This window comes from Nomascus leucogenys, chromosome 10 (assembly GCF_006542625.1).
Source record: "Nomascus leucogenys isolate Asia chromosome 10, Asia_NLE_v1, whole genome shotgun sequence".
Classification (NCBI taxonomy): Eukaryota; Metazoa; Chordata; class Mammalia; order Primates; family Hylobatidae; genus Nomascus; species Nomascus leucogenys.
In genome coordinates, this window is record NC_044390.1 from 80,265,179 (window position 1) to 80,281,396 (window position 16,218).

General features: G+C 52.1%; 1 protein-coding gene across 2 annotated transcripts in view; it reads left to right on the plus strand.

The window, feature by feature from the left end:
* Positions 1 to 16,218, plus strand: part of DTX1 (deltex E3 ubiquitin ligase 1) — a 41,981-nt gene that overhangs the window by 18,040 nt on the left and 7,723 nt on the right. For both annotated transcript variants that reach the window (XM_030821448.1, XM_030821447.1), the window contains exon 3: positions 2,928 to 3,609. In XM_030821448.1, coding sequence (XP_030677308.1) covers positions 2,928 to 3,609 — 682 coding nt within the window. The remainder of the gene's footprint in view (positions 1 to 2,927; positions 3,610 to 16,218) is intronic.

Sequence of the window (16,218 nt, forward strand, 5' to 3'; positions counted from 1 at the left end):
AGGCAATGTCAGAGTCAGACAGGGCCCCACAATGTGGGATTTCGTTGTAGGTCATGGCAAGGACTTTGGCTTTTACTCCAAGTGAGAGGAATCCAGGGAGGATTTTGAGCAGAGGAAAGATGTGATCTGACTTGCATTGAGCAGGATCCCTCTGGCTGCGGTATGGGAAACGGATTACAGAGGCCAGTCATGAGTCTACTGCAATGGTCCAGGCAGGAGAGATAACATGGCGTGGACTGGGTGGTGTGAGCGCAGTGGGGAGCAGTGGTCAGATGTGGATGTGTTTGAAGGTGGAGATGACTGGATTTACTGACAGATTGGAGGTGGGATATGAGGTAGGAAGTCAAGGATGAGACCAAGGTTTGGGGGTCCAAGGAAGAGCATCTGGAAGGGCGGGAGCTGCCAGGAATTGCGATGTGAAGACTTCAGGAGGAGCAGGTTTGGGGCAGGGGAGAGCAGAGCTGAGTTCAAGGTGCCTGTTAGACCTCTCCAGGGAAGGGTCATGAACCTGGCTCCCAGGGGAGAAGATGGGGCCGAAGATGGCAGATTTTGGAATCATCAGAGTAGACACGGTATTTATCTCAATTGATCCTCTTAGCAACCCCACAAGCAACTGTTGCTATAGCTGGCAAATGCAGCAGTCTTTTATTGCATGTCTGCTTATGCCCATTTTCAACATGAGAAAACTGGGGCCCAAAGATGTTGAGTTGCCTACGCACAGTCACAGAGCTGGAAAGGCAGAAAGCCAGGACTCGAAGTGAGGGCTGTCTGCCTCCCAGCCCTGGGGTCCCACCCAGACCCTCTGCAGCTGTTCTCACTCACTCCTCCCCAAACCCTGTGTGAGAGGGAAGGGCTGGGTCATGGATGATCACCCCTCTTTTTGAGATGGGGCCACTAAGGCCTGAGGAGGCTTAAGGGACTTTCCCGCAGTTGAGGAGAAGTCAAGTGTGCAGCCTTTCTGCAGGTGTGCCAAATGAACCCAGCAAAAGACTCACTTTATCAGCCCCAAGACACGGAGGAGGCTAAAGGCTCTGAGAAGTCCTGCAGCCTGGACCTTAGGTTATCTCTGGTTAGCCCAGAGTTTCCCGTGGAGCCTTGCTGTCAGGGGAGCACGCAGAGCTTTGGCAAACACGAAGCTGTGGTTGGGAGTAAAGCCTCAGTGCCCTCCTTTATGAAAGGGGGCCCACCTGGCAGTCAGCAGGTGTTTGTTGAAGGAAGTAACAAATGAAACAAACAGATGAATGAAAATAACAAGCAAATGAAGGACTGGACCAATGCAGGGATGAGCACAAAGTGTGAATGAATTTAAAAAAAAACAACAACAATCCATTTGTGACCTAATGAAATCATTCATTCATTCAACAAATATCGCTCAAGCACCTCCTGTGTGCAGGTGCTGGGGATACAGCAGTAAATAAAACAAAATCCCTGACCTTGTGGCTACTACATTCTAGCGAGGGGGAGATAGACACAAACCAAGATAAATGGGTAGAATGTGAAGTATATCTGAGGGAGAAAATGGAGCGGGGAAGGAGAGAGGGGAAAGTTTGTGGGGGTGCACATTTTTAAATAGGATGATGGTAAATGAAGGAATGTCTGAATGCCTGAATACGGGAGTGGGCTGAAGATGGAGAATACATAAAGGTATCAATAAAAAAAAAAAAGCATAAGGGGCCCAGGGGCGGTGGCTCACACCTGTAATCCCAGCACTTTGGGAGGCCGAGGTTGGTGGATCACCTGAGGTCAGGAGTTCAAGACCAGCCTGGCCAACATGGCAAAACCCCATCTCTACTAAAAATACAAAAATTAGCCCAGCAAGGTGGTGCATGCCTGTAGTCCCAGCTACTCAGGAGGCTGAGGCAGGAGAATCGCTTGAACCTGGGAGGCAGAGATTGCATTGAGCCTAGATCGTGCCACTGTATTCCAGCCTGGGCGACAGAGCAATACTCTGTCTGGAAAACAAAACAAACAAACAAAAAAAAGTGGGGCAGAGCATGGTGCCTCACACCTGTCATCCCAGCACTTTGGGAGACCAAGGCAGGTGGATCGCTTGAGCCCAAGAGTTCGAGACTTAGCCTGGGCAACATAGGGAGACCCCCCTCTCTAAATAAATAAATAAAATAACATAACATAATGGATGACTGCAGGCACGAATGAATGACCTAACGAAAGAATCAATGAATGAATGAATCATTGAATGAAGGAATATATGAATATGTGAACTAGGGCATGGATAAGTGAATGAACTAATGCAAGAATTGTTGAATGACTAAATGAAATAGTGCTTGAATTAATGAACTAAGGCATGAACAGATTGATGAATGAATCATTGAATGAGTGAGCGAACTATAATGAAGGAGAGGACTGCATGGGGCCTCTGTGCATGGCCTTGGTCTCTGTCTATGCCTGCCCCACCTTATCTGACTCTGGTCTGAAGAACCCCCAGGCCCCCTTTGCCCTCCCCTGCACCATCCAGGGCCTGTGATAACCCCCACTTCAGTGTCTGTCTTGGCCCTGGAGAGGTGGAGGGTGGGGGAGCCCTCCACACCTTGCTGGTTTCCTACCCCAGGCTATCTTGGCACCCCCACCCCGTTTGGTGGCTCTCCCACCCCTATCCCCAATCTATTGACCACACGCCCCTGCCCACCTCTCGCCCCAGTGCTATGCGCTGAACCTTTAGCCCCGGCCCCCCTCACCCTGGCTCCCGCCTGTCCTGACCCTCCAGCGTGTGCTGAACCTCATGCCTGGGCCTTGACCTCCTTCCTCTCCGTGCATGTGTTGACCCTCTCCCCAAGTCTGGATGGACCCTTAGAGGCCTGTGCTGACCCCCCAACCTCCCTCCCACCCTTGCCTGGCTGTGGCCCGCCCTTCCAGCTGCGCAGACCAACGCCCGCTGTGCTGACGCCCCCTCCCCATTTCGAGTACAGGCACCATGCGGCCCGTGCGGCGCAACTTCTACGACCCGTCGTCGGCGCCGGGCAAGGGCATCGTGTGGGAGTGGGAGAACGACGGCGGCGCATGGACGGCCTACGATATGGACATCTGCATCACCATCCAGAACGCCTACGAGAAGCAGCACCCGTGGCTCGACCTCTCGTCGCTAGGCTTCTGCTACCTCATCTATTTCAACAGCATGTCGCAGATGAACCGCCAGACGCGCCGGCGCCGCCGCCTGCGCCGCCGCCTGGACCTCGCCTACCCGCTCACCGTGGGCTCCATCCCTAAGTCGCAGTCGTGGCCCGTGGGCGCCAGCTCGGGCCAGCCCTGCTCCTGCCAGCAGTGCCTGCTGGTCAACAGCACGCGCGCAGCCTCCAACGCCATCCTGGCCTCGCAGCGCCGCAAGGCGCCCCCCGCGCCCCCGCTGCCGCCGCCGCCGCCACCTGGAGGCCCTCCGGGCGCGCTTGCCGTGCGCCCCAGCGCCACATTCACAGGCGCCGCGCTCTGGGCAGCGCCCGCCGCCGGCCCCGCCGAGCCCGCGCCGCCTCCCGGGGCGCCCCCACGGAGCCCGGGCGCCCCCGGCGGCGCGCCCACCCCGGGGCAGAACAACCTCAACCGGCCGGGGCCCCAGCGCACCACCAGCGTGAGCGCGCGCGCCTCCATCCCGCCGGGGTAAGACGGGGCCCAGGGGGAGGGGGTCTCTGTGTCGTCCGCAGGCAAGGACGAAACCCGGGGTTGGTTAGCCTCTAGGGCAGGAGCAAAGATTACAATAATAATAATAATGACGATAAGTAATATCCAGCATCCACTAAATGTTCATTTTGTGCCAAGCATCAACTAAGCACCTTTACATGTTCCCAAGCATCTGTCTCCATGCATAAGGACCCTATGCGGTAGGTACCATCATCACCTCCAGTTCACAGACGAAGAACTAACTCCCCCAAGATCAGACAGTCCACAAGTGATGGGGCCATAATAGCAACATCAGCAATGGTGCGTGTTCCATGTTTATTATTTGCTAAACCCGTTATATGTATCACCTCGTTTATTCTGCCAAACAGTTCTACCATGTGCATATTACAGATGAGGAAACCGAGGCTGGCAGAGCTATGGTGCCTTCTCATTTATTCCACCAAACAGTTCTACCATGTGCATATTACAGATGGGGAAGCCAAGGCTGGGAAAGCTATGGTGCCTTCTCAGGGTCACCGGGGAAGGGTAGACATTGGAGCCCAGATCTGCCCGATTCCAAAGTCTGTGCTGTGTTGTCTTAGGATTTTTAGAGGGCTTCAGAGTCCATCTGTCCTTGTCCCAGTCCATGCCCACCTCACATGGTGGCTCAAGCAAGCATCAGCTGCTTGTCCAAAGTATTTCCCCATAGGCTGCACCTGAAATACCACAGTTACTCTGGGTTAATACTATGGTTTGCACACTGGGCTCCAGGGACTCCTGGGGTGACCTGGAATCGTGGGGGGTGGGGGAATAGAAAGCCAGGCAAACAAGAATCTGTCTGTCTGCTCTCGTTTTAACCAGAGCAGCCCTTTTTGGAAACACTTTTATGAACTGGCTTTCCCAGCATGATTTTATTAAGGATGGGCACCCAGCTTGTATCAAGTTTGCAAATTCTTGGGTTAAGGTGTCCCAGGCCCCAGGATAGGGACCCAGTGAGCTGCTGTTGAGTGCCCACCCTGGACCCCAGATTCAGTCATCTGAGCAAAGAACCAAGCCCTGAGGGGTGGCAATAAGAGGAAAGATCAAAGACCTTGAACTTGGGACAGACCAGAAGAGAAAAGACCAGGGGGGTTTGGACTGTGGCCCCCAAGAGGAAGAGAGGGCACCCAAAACCAACTGTGCTTCAATCACTATGGCATGGCCGGTGGAATTGATAATGATGGTCAGAGATCACCAAAGCTCAGATCTGGATGTGACCTTTGGGGTCACTGCATCCAGGTCACCCCTTTTATTATGGGAAAACAAGGCCTGGGAAAAGGAAAGGTCAGGACCCGGAACTAGGTGGCCCTATTCACCTTTTGTCCCTTTGGGAGTCTGACTTCCTGGGTTCAAATCCCCTCTTGGCCACTTATTATTATTATTTTTTTTTTTTTTGAGATACAGTTTCACTCTGTTGCCCAGGCTGGAGTGCAGTGGCACAATCTCCACTCACTGCAACTTCTGCCTCCAGGGTTCAAGTGATTCTTCTGCCTCGGTCTTCTGAGTAGCTGGGACTACAGGTGCATGCCACCATTCCCAGCTACTGTGTGTGTGTGTGTGTGTTAGTGGAGACGGGGTTTCACCATGTTTCCCAGGCTTGTCTTGAGCTCCTGACCTCATGTGATCTGCCAGCCTTGGCCTCCCAAAGTGCTAGGATTACAGGCATGAGCCACCATACCTGGCCCCCTTCTTGACCGTTTCTGAGCTGGGAGACCTGGGACGAGTCCCTCTCCTTCCTTGAGCCTCAGTTTCGTCATCTGTCAAATGGGAGCAGATCTTCCCACCGTGTGAAAACGCTGTGTACCTGAACACAGCATCCACACTGGCAGTAGTTCAGCCATGGCCGTTAGGACTACTTTTGCTCTCCAGGAGGAGGGTTGGCATGGAGGGCGGGGAAGCTGTAATTTTCCAGGGACACATCACAGCCACTACCACCTGCCTGCCTCACCCTTCCCTTCCCCTTTACCTCCTGGTCATTCCTCTTGGAAGAGAGGGCCATGGGGACAAACAGAGGTGTGTCCCATATGACCTCAGCCTAGAGCAGGCCCAGTGCCAACAGAGAGGAGACTTGAGGGGGTCAAAGAAGACCCCTTGGGGAAGCCTTGTCCAAAGCTGCAGGATAGACTCACCAAGATCTCAGGGAGATCTCAGGGGGCTGAAGTATCAGTTATGGCCCCTTATAGACAGCAGCTGGGCTCTGGCTGCCTTACAAAAAGAGGGGCTGGAGGTCCCAGAATGACAAGAAGAGTGGGTCCTATAATGACAAGCCAGAAGGAGTGTGGGAGGGGACAGAACCAGGAAAATTCCAGGGACCTCTGCAGTAAGAATTTGAGAACCTTCTCTCTGGGTAAATTTATTGTAACCCACAAGAAGACTGGAAATCAGAAGGTTAAAAAAAATAAAATAAAAGAAATCAGAAGGTGGTAGCCAGAATTTTCTTGGAACAGAAAGAATAGAATAGAATAGAATAGAATAGAATAGAATAGAATAGAATAGAATAGAATAGAATAATAGAATAGAATAGAATAGTATAGAATAGAACTAGAATAGATTGGCATGTGTAATACATAGTAAAAATAAGAATTGTTACATGTAGCCTGGGAACAGTGCCTCATGCTTGTAATCCCAGCACTTTGGGAGACCGAGGTGGGCAGATCACTTGAGTCCAGGAGTTCAAGACTAGCCTGGGAAACATAGCAAGACCCCATCTCTACAACAATAACAAAAAATTAGCCAGGCAGGGTGGTGTGCTTGTAGTCCCAGTTACTCGGAAGGCTGAGGCAAGAGGATCACTTGAGCCCAGTAGGTCAAGGCTGCAGTGACCTATGATCACACCACTGCACTGCAGCCTGAGAGACAGAGCAAGACACTGTCTCAAAAAAAAAAAAATTGTTCCATGAATGTTTTGCATCATTTCTGTATATGTTTAATAGGTTGTGAGGTGAAACGAATTTCTTAGTCACTGATGAAATATTTGAGGCGGGCGTAGTGGCTCACTTTGGGAGGCCAAAGTAGGTGGATCACTTGAGGCCAAGAGTTCGAGACCAGCATGGCCAACATGGTGAAACCCCATATCTACTAAAAATACAAAAATTAGCCGAGCATGGTGGTGCACACCTGTAATCCCAGCTACTGGGAGGATTGCTTGAAGCCGGGAGGTGGAGGTTGCAGTGAGCCGAGATCACGCCACTGCACTCCAGCCTGGGTGACAGAGTGAGACTCCATCTCAAAAAAAAAAATTAAAAAAAAGAGAGAGAGAGAGATTTGAAAGCTACTATTCTAGAGGAGGCTGGAAATTACTCAGCTTTCATGGCCCAGTGTTAATTCTCCAAATATGTGCTGTGGGTGTGTATTCACAGAGCTGAACAAGACAAACAAGGCCTGTGTCCTCCCAGGGCACACAGACAGATGGGGAGACAGACCTACAGCAAGCAAAGAGTAAATGAAGATGATCTTTGGAGTGAGACAGAAGTTCTGGGGAGGTAGTGGGACAGGGTGGTGTGGGAGTTCAGGGAAAATCCCTCTGAAGTGGCCAGATGTGGAGAACAGCTGATCCAGGCAGAGGGCACAGCATGAACAACTTCAAGGGGGCTCGAAGGGCGTGGCGTGTTCAGGGAAAGGCTAGAGGTGTGGGGAGGGCTGGAGTGTGAGGCGCCAGCAAGAAGGGGAAGGGCACCCCAGGCAGGGCATTGCAGGTGCAAAGGGGTGGAGGTAGGAATGAATCCAGAAGGTTCTGGAGACCACTGGGGGATAGATGCTCCCTTCTGGGACAGTGGGGGCTGAGATTTTTTACCCCAAATGGGGGTACAAGGCCAGGTTGGGTGGCCTCAGGGAAGCCTGGGCTTGGTGCTGCCATCAGTGGGGAGCTATAGAGTGTGCTTGAGCTCTAGAGGGCTGTAGTGAAAAGGACGTTTTCTCTGTGGGGGTGCGGATCATTAAACATGTCCTCCTCTGACCTGCCAGAGCTCTGTTGTCTCCAGCCACATGCCGCTCCCCCACAGCCAACATCATTTCTCCTGCCCCTCCCCTTGGGGACTGTTTCTGACCCTCCCTGAGCCCACACATTGGCCTGGAAAACAGAAGATGTGGGGTGGGGGAAACTTCTCAAGAACTTCCTCATCCCTCCCCACCCATTCAGATTCTGCCCAGCCTCTCTCCAGCCCCTCTAACTGATCCTCCCCAGCCAGACAAGCCCGGCTCAAAGTCCCCAACCCTCCATCTCCAAGAAACCCGCTGGGAAAATCCCTCTGGCGCTCAAGACCAGTGGAGCCTGTTGCTGGGGAAGGGGAGTAGGAGGAAGGAAGATAGGGATGGCAGACCCTGGCTTCTCCTGCCTAAAGCTTTCCATCGCTGAGACAGCTGAGGCCCAAGTGCAGCCTATGAGGGGAAAGGGATGGAGGTGGGGGGGGTCTCTGAGGAGCCAGGCAGACAGGTCTACCCACTGTCACCCTCGTCCCCAAACCACCTCCCAGCCCTCCCCACCCTGGTCTCTTTATTTCTGTGTCTTTGTTTTTTGTTTTTAGAGACAGAGCCTCACTCTATTGCCCAGTGGCGCAATCACAGCTCCCTGCAGCCTCAAACTCCTGGGCTCAAGAAATCCTCCTGATTCAGCCTCCCAAGTAGGTGGGACTACAGGCGCGCACCACCACACCCAGCTAATTTTTTTAAATTTTTTGTAGGGACAGGTTCTCACTATGTTGCCCAGGCTGGTCTCGAACTCCTGGCCTCAAGCATCTGCCCGCCTTAGCCTCCAAAAGTGCTGGGAATTATAGGCGTGAGCCACAGCACCTGGCCTGTCTCTATGACTTTAAGTCTGTATTAGTTTGCTGGGGCAGCGGTAACAAAGTAACAGCTTAAACCACAGAAATGTATTCTCTCTTTCACATTCTTGAGACTGGAAGTCCGAGATCACGGTGTCACAGGGTTGGTTCCTTGTGAGGCCTCTCTCCTGGGCTTGTAGATTACATCTTCTACCTGTGTCCTCATGTGGTCTTCCCTCTGTACATGTCTGTGTCTTAATCTTCTCTTCTTAGAAGGACATCAGTCTTATTGGATTAGGGCCCATCCTAGTGCCCTCATTTTAACTTAATTACCTCTTTAAGGACCCCGTCTCTAAATACAGTCACATTCTGAGGTCCTGAGGCTTAGAGTTTCAACACATGACTTCTGCGGGACACAGTTCAGCCCATAACAATGTGTCTGTGTGTCTCTCCTTTTATAATTTACCAATACTTTTTTTTTTTTGAGACCGTCTTGCTCTGTTACTCAGGCTGAAGTGCAGTGGTGCGATCTCAGCTCACTGCAACCTCCACCTCCCAGGTTCAAGTGATTCTCCTGCCTCAGCCTCCCAAGTAGTGGAGATTACAGACACCTGCCACCACACCCAGCTAATTTTTGTATGTTTAGTAGAGACGGAGTTTTGGCATGTTGGCCAGGCTGGTCTTGAACTCCTGACCTCAGGTGATCCACCTGCCTCGGCCTCCCAAAATGCTGGGATTACAGGCATGAGCCACTGCGCCCGGCCAATTTGCCAATAATTTTAATGGCAAAAACCACCATTTCTTTAGCAACAAACAATATCTCTGTGTGTCTTGGCCTCTTTCAGTCTTTCCATATCTCTTTGTAGCTCTGTGTCTCTCTCTCTCTGTCTCTGTCTTCTGCCTTTTCCTCTTAGTCACTCTTCCCTTCCCTGGCTTCCTTCTGTCCACCCTCCTTCTCTCCCCTCCTGGACCCAAACAGATCCAGAGCCCTTTACAGGTTGGGTGACCTTGGACCCACTTGAGGCTTGGCCTCTCTAGCCTCAGTCTCCCCATCTGTCAGACAGAGCTAAAACCACCACCTCCCACATGGGCAGACTCAGCAAGGATCAGCTTGCAAGGGAGGTGTGAACTCTGCAGAGATCTTCAATGTCATTCTCACCTCCATCCTCATCTCAGCCCTGGATGGGTAACAGCGAAGGAGGCCCAGAGAGGGGGATTGGCTCATCTAGGGTCACCCAGCCAGTGGGGGCGGAGTATCCACCTGGCCAGGGTTTTTTCCACTTGCCCCTGTAACAGACAGGGCGGGGAGCCAGCTGGCAGCCTGGGCCTGGGGGACCTGCGGGGGTGGGGAAGATCCGCCCTGTCCCTTGAGGGGTCAGTGTCCAGTGCGTTGGAACACAGCTGTGGAGCAGAGGAACCATACTCAGAGTTTCCACCCCACGTGGTGGGTGGGAGGACAGTGATAGCTGCGGGCCTGTTTCCATTTATCCAGCGCTCCCTATGACCCAGGATCTCAATATCATGGCTTTTTGTGTGTGTGTGAGACAGGGTCTCACTCCGTCACCCAGGCTGGAGTGCAGTGGCACAATTATAGCTCACTGCAATCTCAACGTCCTGGGCTCAAGCAATCCTCCTGCCTCAGCTTCCTAAGTAGCTGAGACTAAAGGCGTGCACCACCATGCCTGGCTAATTTTTTATTTTTGTAGAGAAGGGCGTCTCACTATATTGCCCAGGCTGGTCTCAAATTCCTGGGCTAAAGTGATCCTCTTGCCTTGGCCTCCCAAAGCACTGGGATTACTGGCATGAGCCACTGTGCCTGGCCATTTACAGGCATGTCTCTCTTAATTCTCACAGATACTCAGTGTGGCAGGTTCTATAATCCCCATTTTTCAAATGAGGAAACTGAGGCTCCAAAAGACTAAGACATTTGCACAAGGTAACACAATTAAGACTCAGATTCCAAAACCCAAGTTGACCAGCGTATTGAGGATGCCCCATCTCCAGCCAGCCTGTGCTGTTTTGGATCATGGTCCCAGAAGCCCCGCCCTGATTCCATGTGACCCTGCCTGAGCTCATCTCCCTCTCTGGTCTTCAGTTTTTGCATCTGTGAAATGGGACTGGCAACACAGGCCCATATAGTCCATCATGAAGCCAGATGTCAAAGCACTTGGATTTCTCAGGCCCGTACCCTTTTTTTTTTTTTTTTAGATGGTGTCTCACTCTGTTGTCCAGGTTGGAGTGCAGTGGCGAGATCTCCACTCACTGCAACCACCTCCGCCTCCCAGGCTCAAGCAATACTTGTACCTCAGCCTCCTGAGTATCTGGGACTACAGGCGCACACCACCAACCCGGCTAATTTTTTATATTTTGTGTAGAGATGGGGTTTCACCATGTTTGCCAGGTTGGTCTCCAACTCCTGACCTCAAGCAATCCACCCACCTTGGCCTCCCAAAGTGCTGGGATTACAGGCATGAGCCACAGTGCCCAGCCAGGCCTGCACCCATTTTAAATCCACCCTTGTCCCTCCCATCTCTATCAGATTTGTACAACATTGCCAAGCTGATAGTTCCTAAAGAGATGTCATCTAAGTTTCCATACCTTTGGTTCTTAGTTGAACCTGAGAACTTTTTCCTGTTTACTGCCCATGAGTGGTTCCTTCTTTTGCCAATTACTTGTGTATTTCTTTGGCTTATCCTTCTCTGGAGCTGTTTATTGCTTCCTTATTAATTTGCAAGTGTTCTTCCTGCATTAAGGGCATTAACCCTTTGTCTCCCATCTTTTCTGTAGTTTGCTGTTTCTTTTTCCTTTCTTTATAGCATATGTTCATCTGCTTTTTAATTAATTCATATTTATTGAATAACTTCTGTGTGCCAGGCACTGTTTGGGGCCCTGAGGACACAGCAGTGAACTAAACAGACAATCCTTGCTCTCTTGGAGCTCACATTCTAGTGGGAGACAAACACGAAACAGAATAAATTAATTGTAGAATATGGTAGAAAGTAGTAACTGCTACAGAGGAAAAATATAGGAGAGAAAGGATGATGGCCGGGCGCGGTGGCTCACGCTTGTAATCCCAGCACTTTGGGAGGCCGAGGCGGGCAGATCACGAGGTCAGGAGATCGAGACCACGGTGAAACCCCGTCTCTACTAAAAATACAAAAAAAAAAAAAAAATTAGCCGGGCGTGGTGGCGGGCGCCTGTAGTCCCAGCTACTCGGAGAGGCTGAGGCAGGAGAATGGCGTGAACCCGGGAGGCGGAGCTTGCAGTGAGCTGAGATTGCGCCACTGCACTCCAGCCTGGGCGACAGAGCAAGACTCCATCTCAAAAAAAAAAAAAAAAAAAAAAAAGGAGAGAAAGGATGTAGGGAGTGACGAGAAGGAAAGGCCTCATGGAGAAGGTAATACCTTCTTGAGCAAAGGTGGAAGGAGGTTAAAAAGCAAGGCATGGTCCAGGCACAGTGGCTCACACCCGTAATCCCAGCACTTTGGGAGGCTAAGGTGGGAGGATCACTTGAGCCCAGGAATTTGAGACCAGCCTGGACAACATAGTGAGACTCCATCTTTACAAATTTTTTTTAAATTAGCGGGTGTGGTGGCGCGTACCTGTAGTCCCAGCTACACAGGAGGCTGAGGTGGGAGGATCCCTTGAGCCCAGGTTGCAGCGAGCCAAGATCGTGCCACTGCACTCCGGCCTGGGTGGCAGAGCAAAACCCTGTATCAAAAAAAAAAAAGGGGAAAGAACTGGGGGAAGAGCATTCCAACATTCCAGACAGCAGAACAGCGTGTGCAAAGGCCTGAGGCAGAGTGGGTCTGGGGTACCTGAGAAGGCCAATGTGGTTGGAGAGGCTCAGGGCAATCAGTGGGAAAGAAGTAAGAGAGGAAAAGGCGCCAGGTCACACAGGGCCTGGAAGGTTGCGGTGAGGACTTTGGCTTTTGCTCTGCGTGAGAAGGGAACCAGCAGGGCTGTGCGTTGGGAGAGACGGGTGTGACTGTTTTAACAGGTTCACTCTGAATGTTGAGCATAGACCACAGCGGGGCTGAAGCAGGAGGCCAAGGGCAAAGGGACTTTGTTGTGGTGGGTGTGTTTTAGGGTTTTCCTTCCTTTTATTTTCTTCTTTTTTCTTTAAATTTCTTGCAGTGATTTTATGCTTTTATTTAAAAGAATCCACATTTTCTTTCTCCAGATATTCCATAAGTATTACATTTCAGGGGTATGAAAATGTTAAAGTATTGACAGGTACACTGTGAAGTCAAGGACCTCACCAGGCCCCTGGCTGCCCACCCTCCCCCACTTTCCTGCCCTGCTAGCCACTGGTGTGCAGTGACTGTCACCCCGCCTCGCCGCTGCTGCAAGGTCAAACCAAACACTCCCCCACCCTGCCCCCCACCTGAAGCACTTCCTGCCCTGCTCCCTGGGAGACCAAACCACACACACTCCTGCCTGCACGTGGCTGCCCCGGGCCCGTGGGAACAGCCGGTCCTGCCCTCCCCTCCCCTACCTGACCGGTCCTCCCTGCCCCCAACCATCTCCTCCCGTTCCTTCCCCCGCAGAGAGCTGGGCAGGCTGGAGGACCAGGAGGGTTGAAAAGAGTGACCCCGCAGCCCCCATACCTCTAGAGAAATCTGAGCCTCCAATACCACTCAGCCCTCAAAATGTCTCCCGAGGGGACTTTTACATCCTTTAATCTCTAGAACATGGAAGTAAGGGGTCTAGAAGACAGAAGTAAGGGGTCCCATTTCACAGAGGGGACACTGAAGCCCAGAGAAGCTCAGAGGTTTGTCTAGGCAGACAGAGGTGCTGGGGTAAGGAAAGGGGAAGTGAGGACCCCAGACAGGGGCTGAGGAGGAGTCCATGGGCACCTGGTCCCCCGGGCTTGCAGTGATGTCCTTCAAGTCTCTGCAGTGGGGGTGGCGGCAGGGACTTGGCCCCAGGCTGTGTTCCCCAGGACTGTGGGGGGAGGAGGGGGAGAAGGCAGCTACAAGGCAGAGACAGCCCCGAAAGTGGGGAAAGGTGACAGGCTCACACCCCTAGAAAGGAGAAATGGAGAGTGCGGGGGGTCCCTAACGCACTGTTCAACTTCCTTCTCCCCGTAAAGTGACATCCTCACTTCTGCCCCCTCCTCACCCACTTGGCCCCAAATGACTGAGTCCTGAGCCTCCTGGGGCTCTTTGGGGGCTGCTGGGTAAGTTTGAGGTATCCCGAAGGGGGCCAAGGCTAATGGGGGGCCTGGAAACTAGCATCAGAGAAAGTAACAAGTCTAGGCCTGCTGGGGGTTAGAGGGGAGAGATAAGGAGACCAGACTTTGGAGGAGGGAGGGGACTTCACTGCCCTAAAGGGAGGATCAGTTGTCAGTGTGGTCTCCTGCATTCCATGGTCCTGGACCCCTCTAGGGGACAGTGGGAGGTGGCCAAAGCAGGCCAGTGGATCCACTTAGACAGCCCTGATCTACCCTGCCCAGGCCTGAGCCGGCTCCAGGATCCAGGTCAAAGACTTCAGCCCACCTGTAGAGCAGAGGGCCTCAAGGCTGGCTCACCTCCAGATGGCTCCACAGACCAACCTGGCGGGGTCAGCCCTGGCCCCTGACTCGGAAACTCCAGGACCCAGTGCCAGCTGCACCACCAACCAGCTGGGTGACCTTAGTGAAGTCATTTCCCTTCTCTGGACTTCAGCCCCATCATCTGCAAAATAAATGACGAATAGAGTTCATCCCATGTGCTATCTCTGCTCCAGGGCTGTGACTTCCTAGAGCACTGTGTTGAGGAGGATTCTGAAGTTGCGTCTTGGTTTAGTGGTAAGGCATGCTGAAATTGATTAGTAATGCCTGCCATGGGTGCTAGGAGGACAGTAGTGGTATGCACTCATATATTTGACATTCCTGCTCTAACTTTGTCTGGCAGAAGAGGCAGGGGTGGACCAGATCACACAGGGCCTGGTCATGCTTTAAGAGGGATAGCATTAGGAGATATACCTAATGTAAATGACGAGTTAATGGGTGCAGCACACCAACATGGCACATGTATACATATGTAACAAAGCTGCACGTTGTGTACATGTACCCTAGAACTTAAAGTATAATTTAAAAAAAAAGACTTTATAATGTCAGTCGTGATTAGTCCTATGGAAAAAAAAATTAAGTGAAGTAAGGACAAAGATGGGCTTTTTAAAAATAAAGTGGTTGGGGCCAGGCACAGTGGCTTATGCCTGTAAACCCAGCACTTTGGGAGGTCGAGGAGGGAGGACTACTTGACCCCAGGAGTTCAAGTCCAGACCAGCCTGGGCAACATAGCGAGGCCCTGTCTCCTCAAAAGTTTTGTTGTTGTTGTTGTTGTTTAAGCTGGGTGTGGTGGTCTGTGCCAGTAGTCCCAGCTACTCAAGAGGCTGAGGTGGGAAGATCACTTGAGCCCAGGAGTTCAAGACTGCAGTAAGCAATGGTTAAGCCACTGCACTCTAGCCAGGGCAACAGAGCAAGATCTTGTCTATAAATAAATAACTAAATAAAGTGGTCGGGAAGGTGTCTCAGATAAGCCGACATCTGAGCAGAGACCTGTGCTAAGTGAGGGAGTGCGCCATGCGGATATCTGGGAAGAGCACCTCGGGAAAGGGTCAGCAAGTGCAAAGGCCCTGGGGTGGGAGTGTGCCTGGCATGCTTGAGAAAGAGCAGAGAGACCAGGGTGGCTGGAGTGGGGGGGGAGAGGGGTGAACACATAGGAAATGAGGTTCAGAGGGTAGATGGGGGGCCAGATCAGGAGGCCAGGTGTTAACCATGAGCAAAGTGGGAGCTGCAGGAGGAGTGAGAGCAGAGGACAGATGGGATCTGATGTGGGGCTGGGAAGGGCAGAGAGGCTTGCATGGCAGTTGGGCCCACGCCTGCCTTCTGGTCAGAGTAGATTTTGGGGAGGGCCTGAGGGACTCCTCAGGTCCTGTGCCAGGTTGGGCCCCCAAGAAGGCAGACCTAGGGGTGAAGGCTGGCTCCCCTTCCGGGCGGCCCGCAGGCAGCGGTTGCTTGTCCAGGCAGGAGGATGTTCTCACTGACTCGGAGGAAACAGCGTGTCCCACATCAAAAGGGGGCCGGGTGGCTCCCACGCTCAGGGTTCGTGGGAACTCTGCTACCCTGGGTTCTCGCAAGAGGCCTGCAGATAGAGAGAAGCTGGAGACTACCTCGGGACTGTCCCCCAAGCTCACTGATGGGTAAATAAATAACAGTCCCACCGTGACACCCCACTCACAGTGCTCTTCCCAGGAGCAAGACTAACTTTTGTAATCTAGGGCTATGTGGTGTTTAAGGGGCTCCAGAAATTTTAGGGCAGCTGAGATCTAAATCCTTCCTTTCCTGGAGTACCCTCTGTCTAACTCCTAGACCAAACACTCAGCAAGAGCAGGGTTACCCACTGGGCCAGACTTTGGGCATTAGGTAGACCTGGGGTAGCAAACTGGCTATACTGATTGATAGAGGCTGCCTGGAGAGCTGTACTGAGGACTCTGCTAAACTTGAGAGAGTGCTGTGATGGATTAGTGATGTCTGCCACAGGTAGGAGACCAACCAGTGGTGGTATGCATGCTAAATATTTTTCTTTCCACCCATTTTATAGGTAGTCCCGGAGAAAAAAAGAGATACTTTCTTCTTGTGAGACAGAAAGGAAGAAAGAGGGGTGAGGGACACCTAGACTTAACCAGGGTGTCTGCACTAGAGGTGTTTGAAGAATGGGCAGGAAAGAGAAGCTTGAGGGAAATGCCTCTATGCGTTCCTATAAAAGTATAGAGAGGGAGGAATTTGGAGTGGTGACAGCTGCCCCCCTCAGGAAGGCCCTGG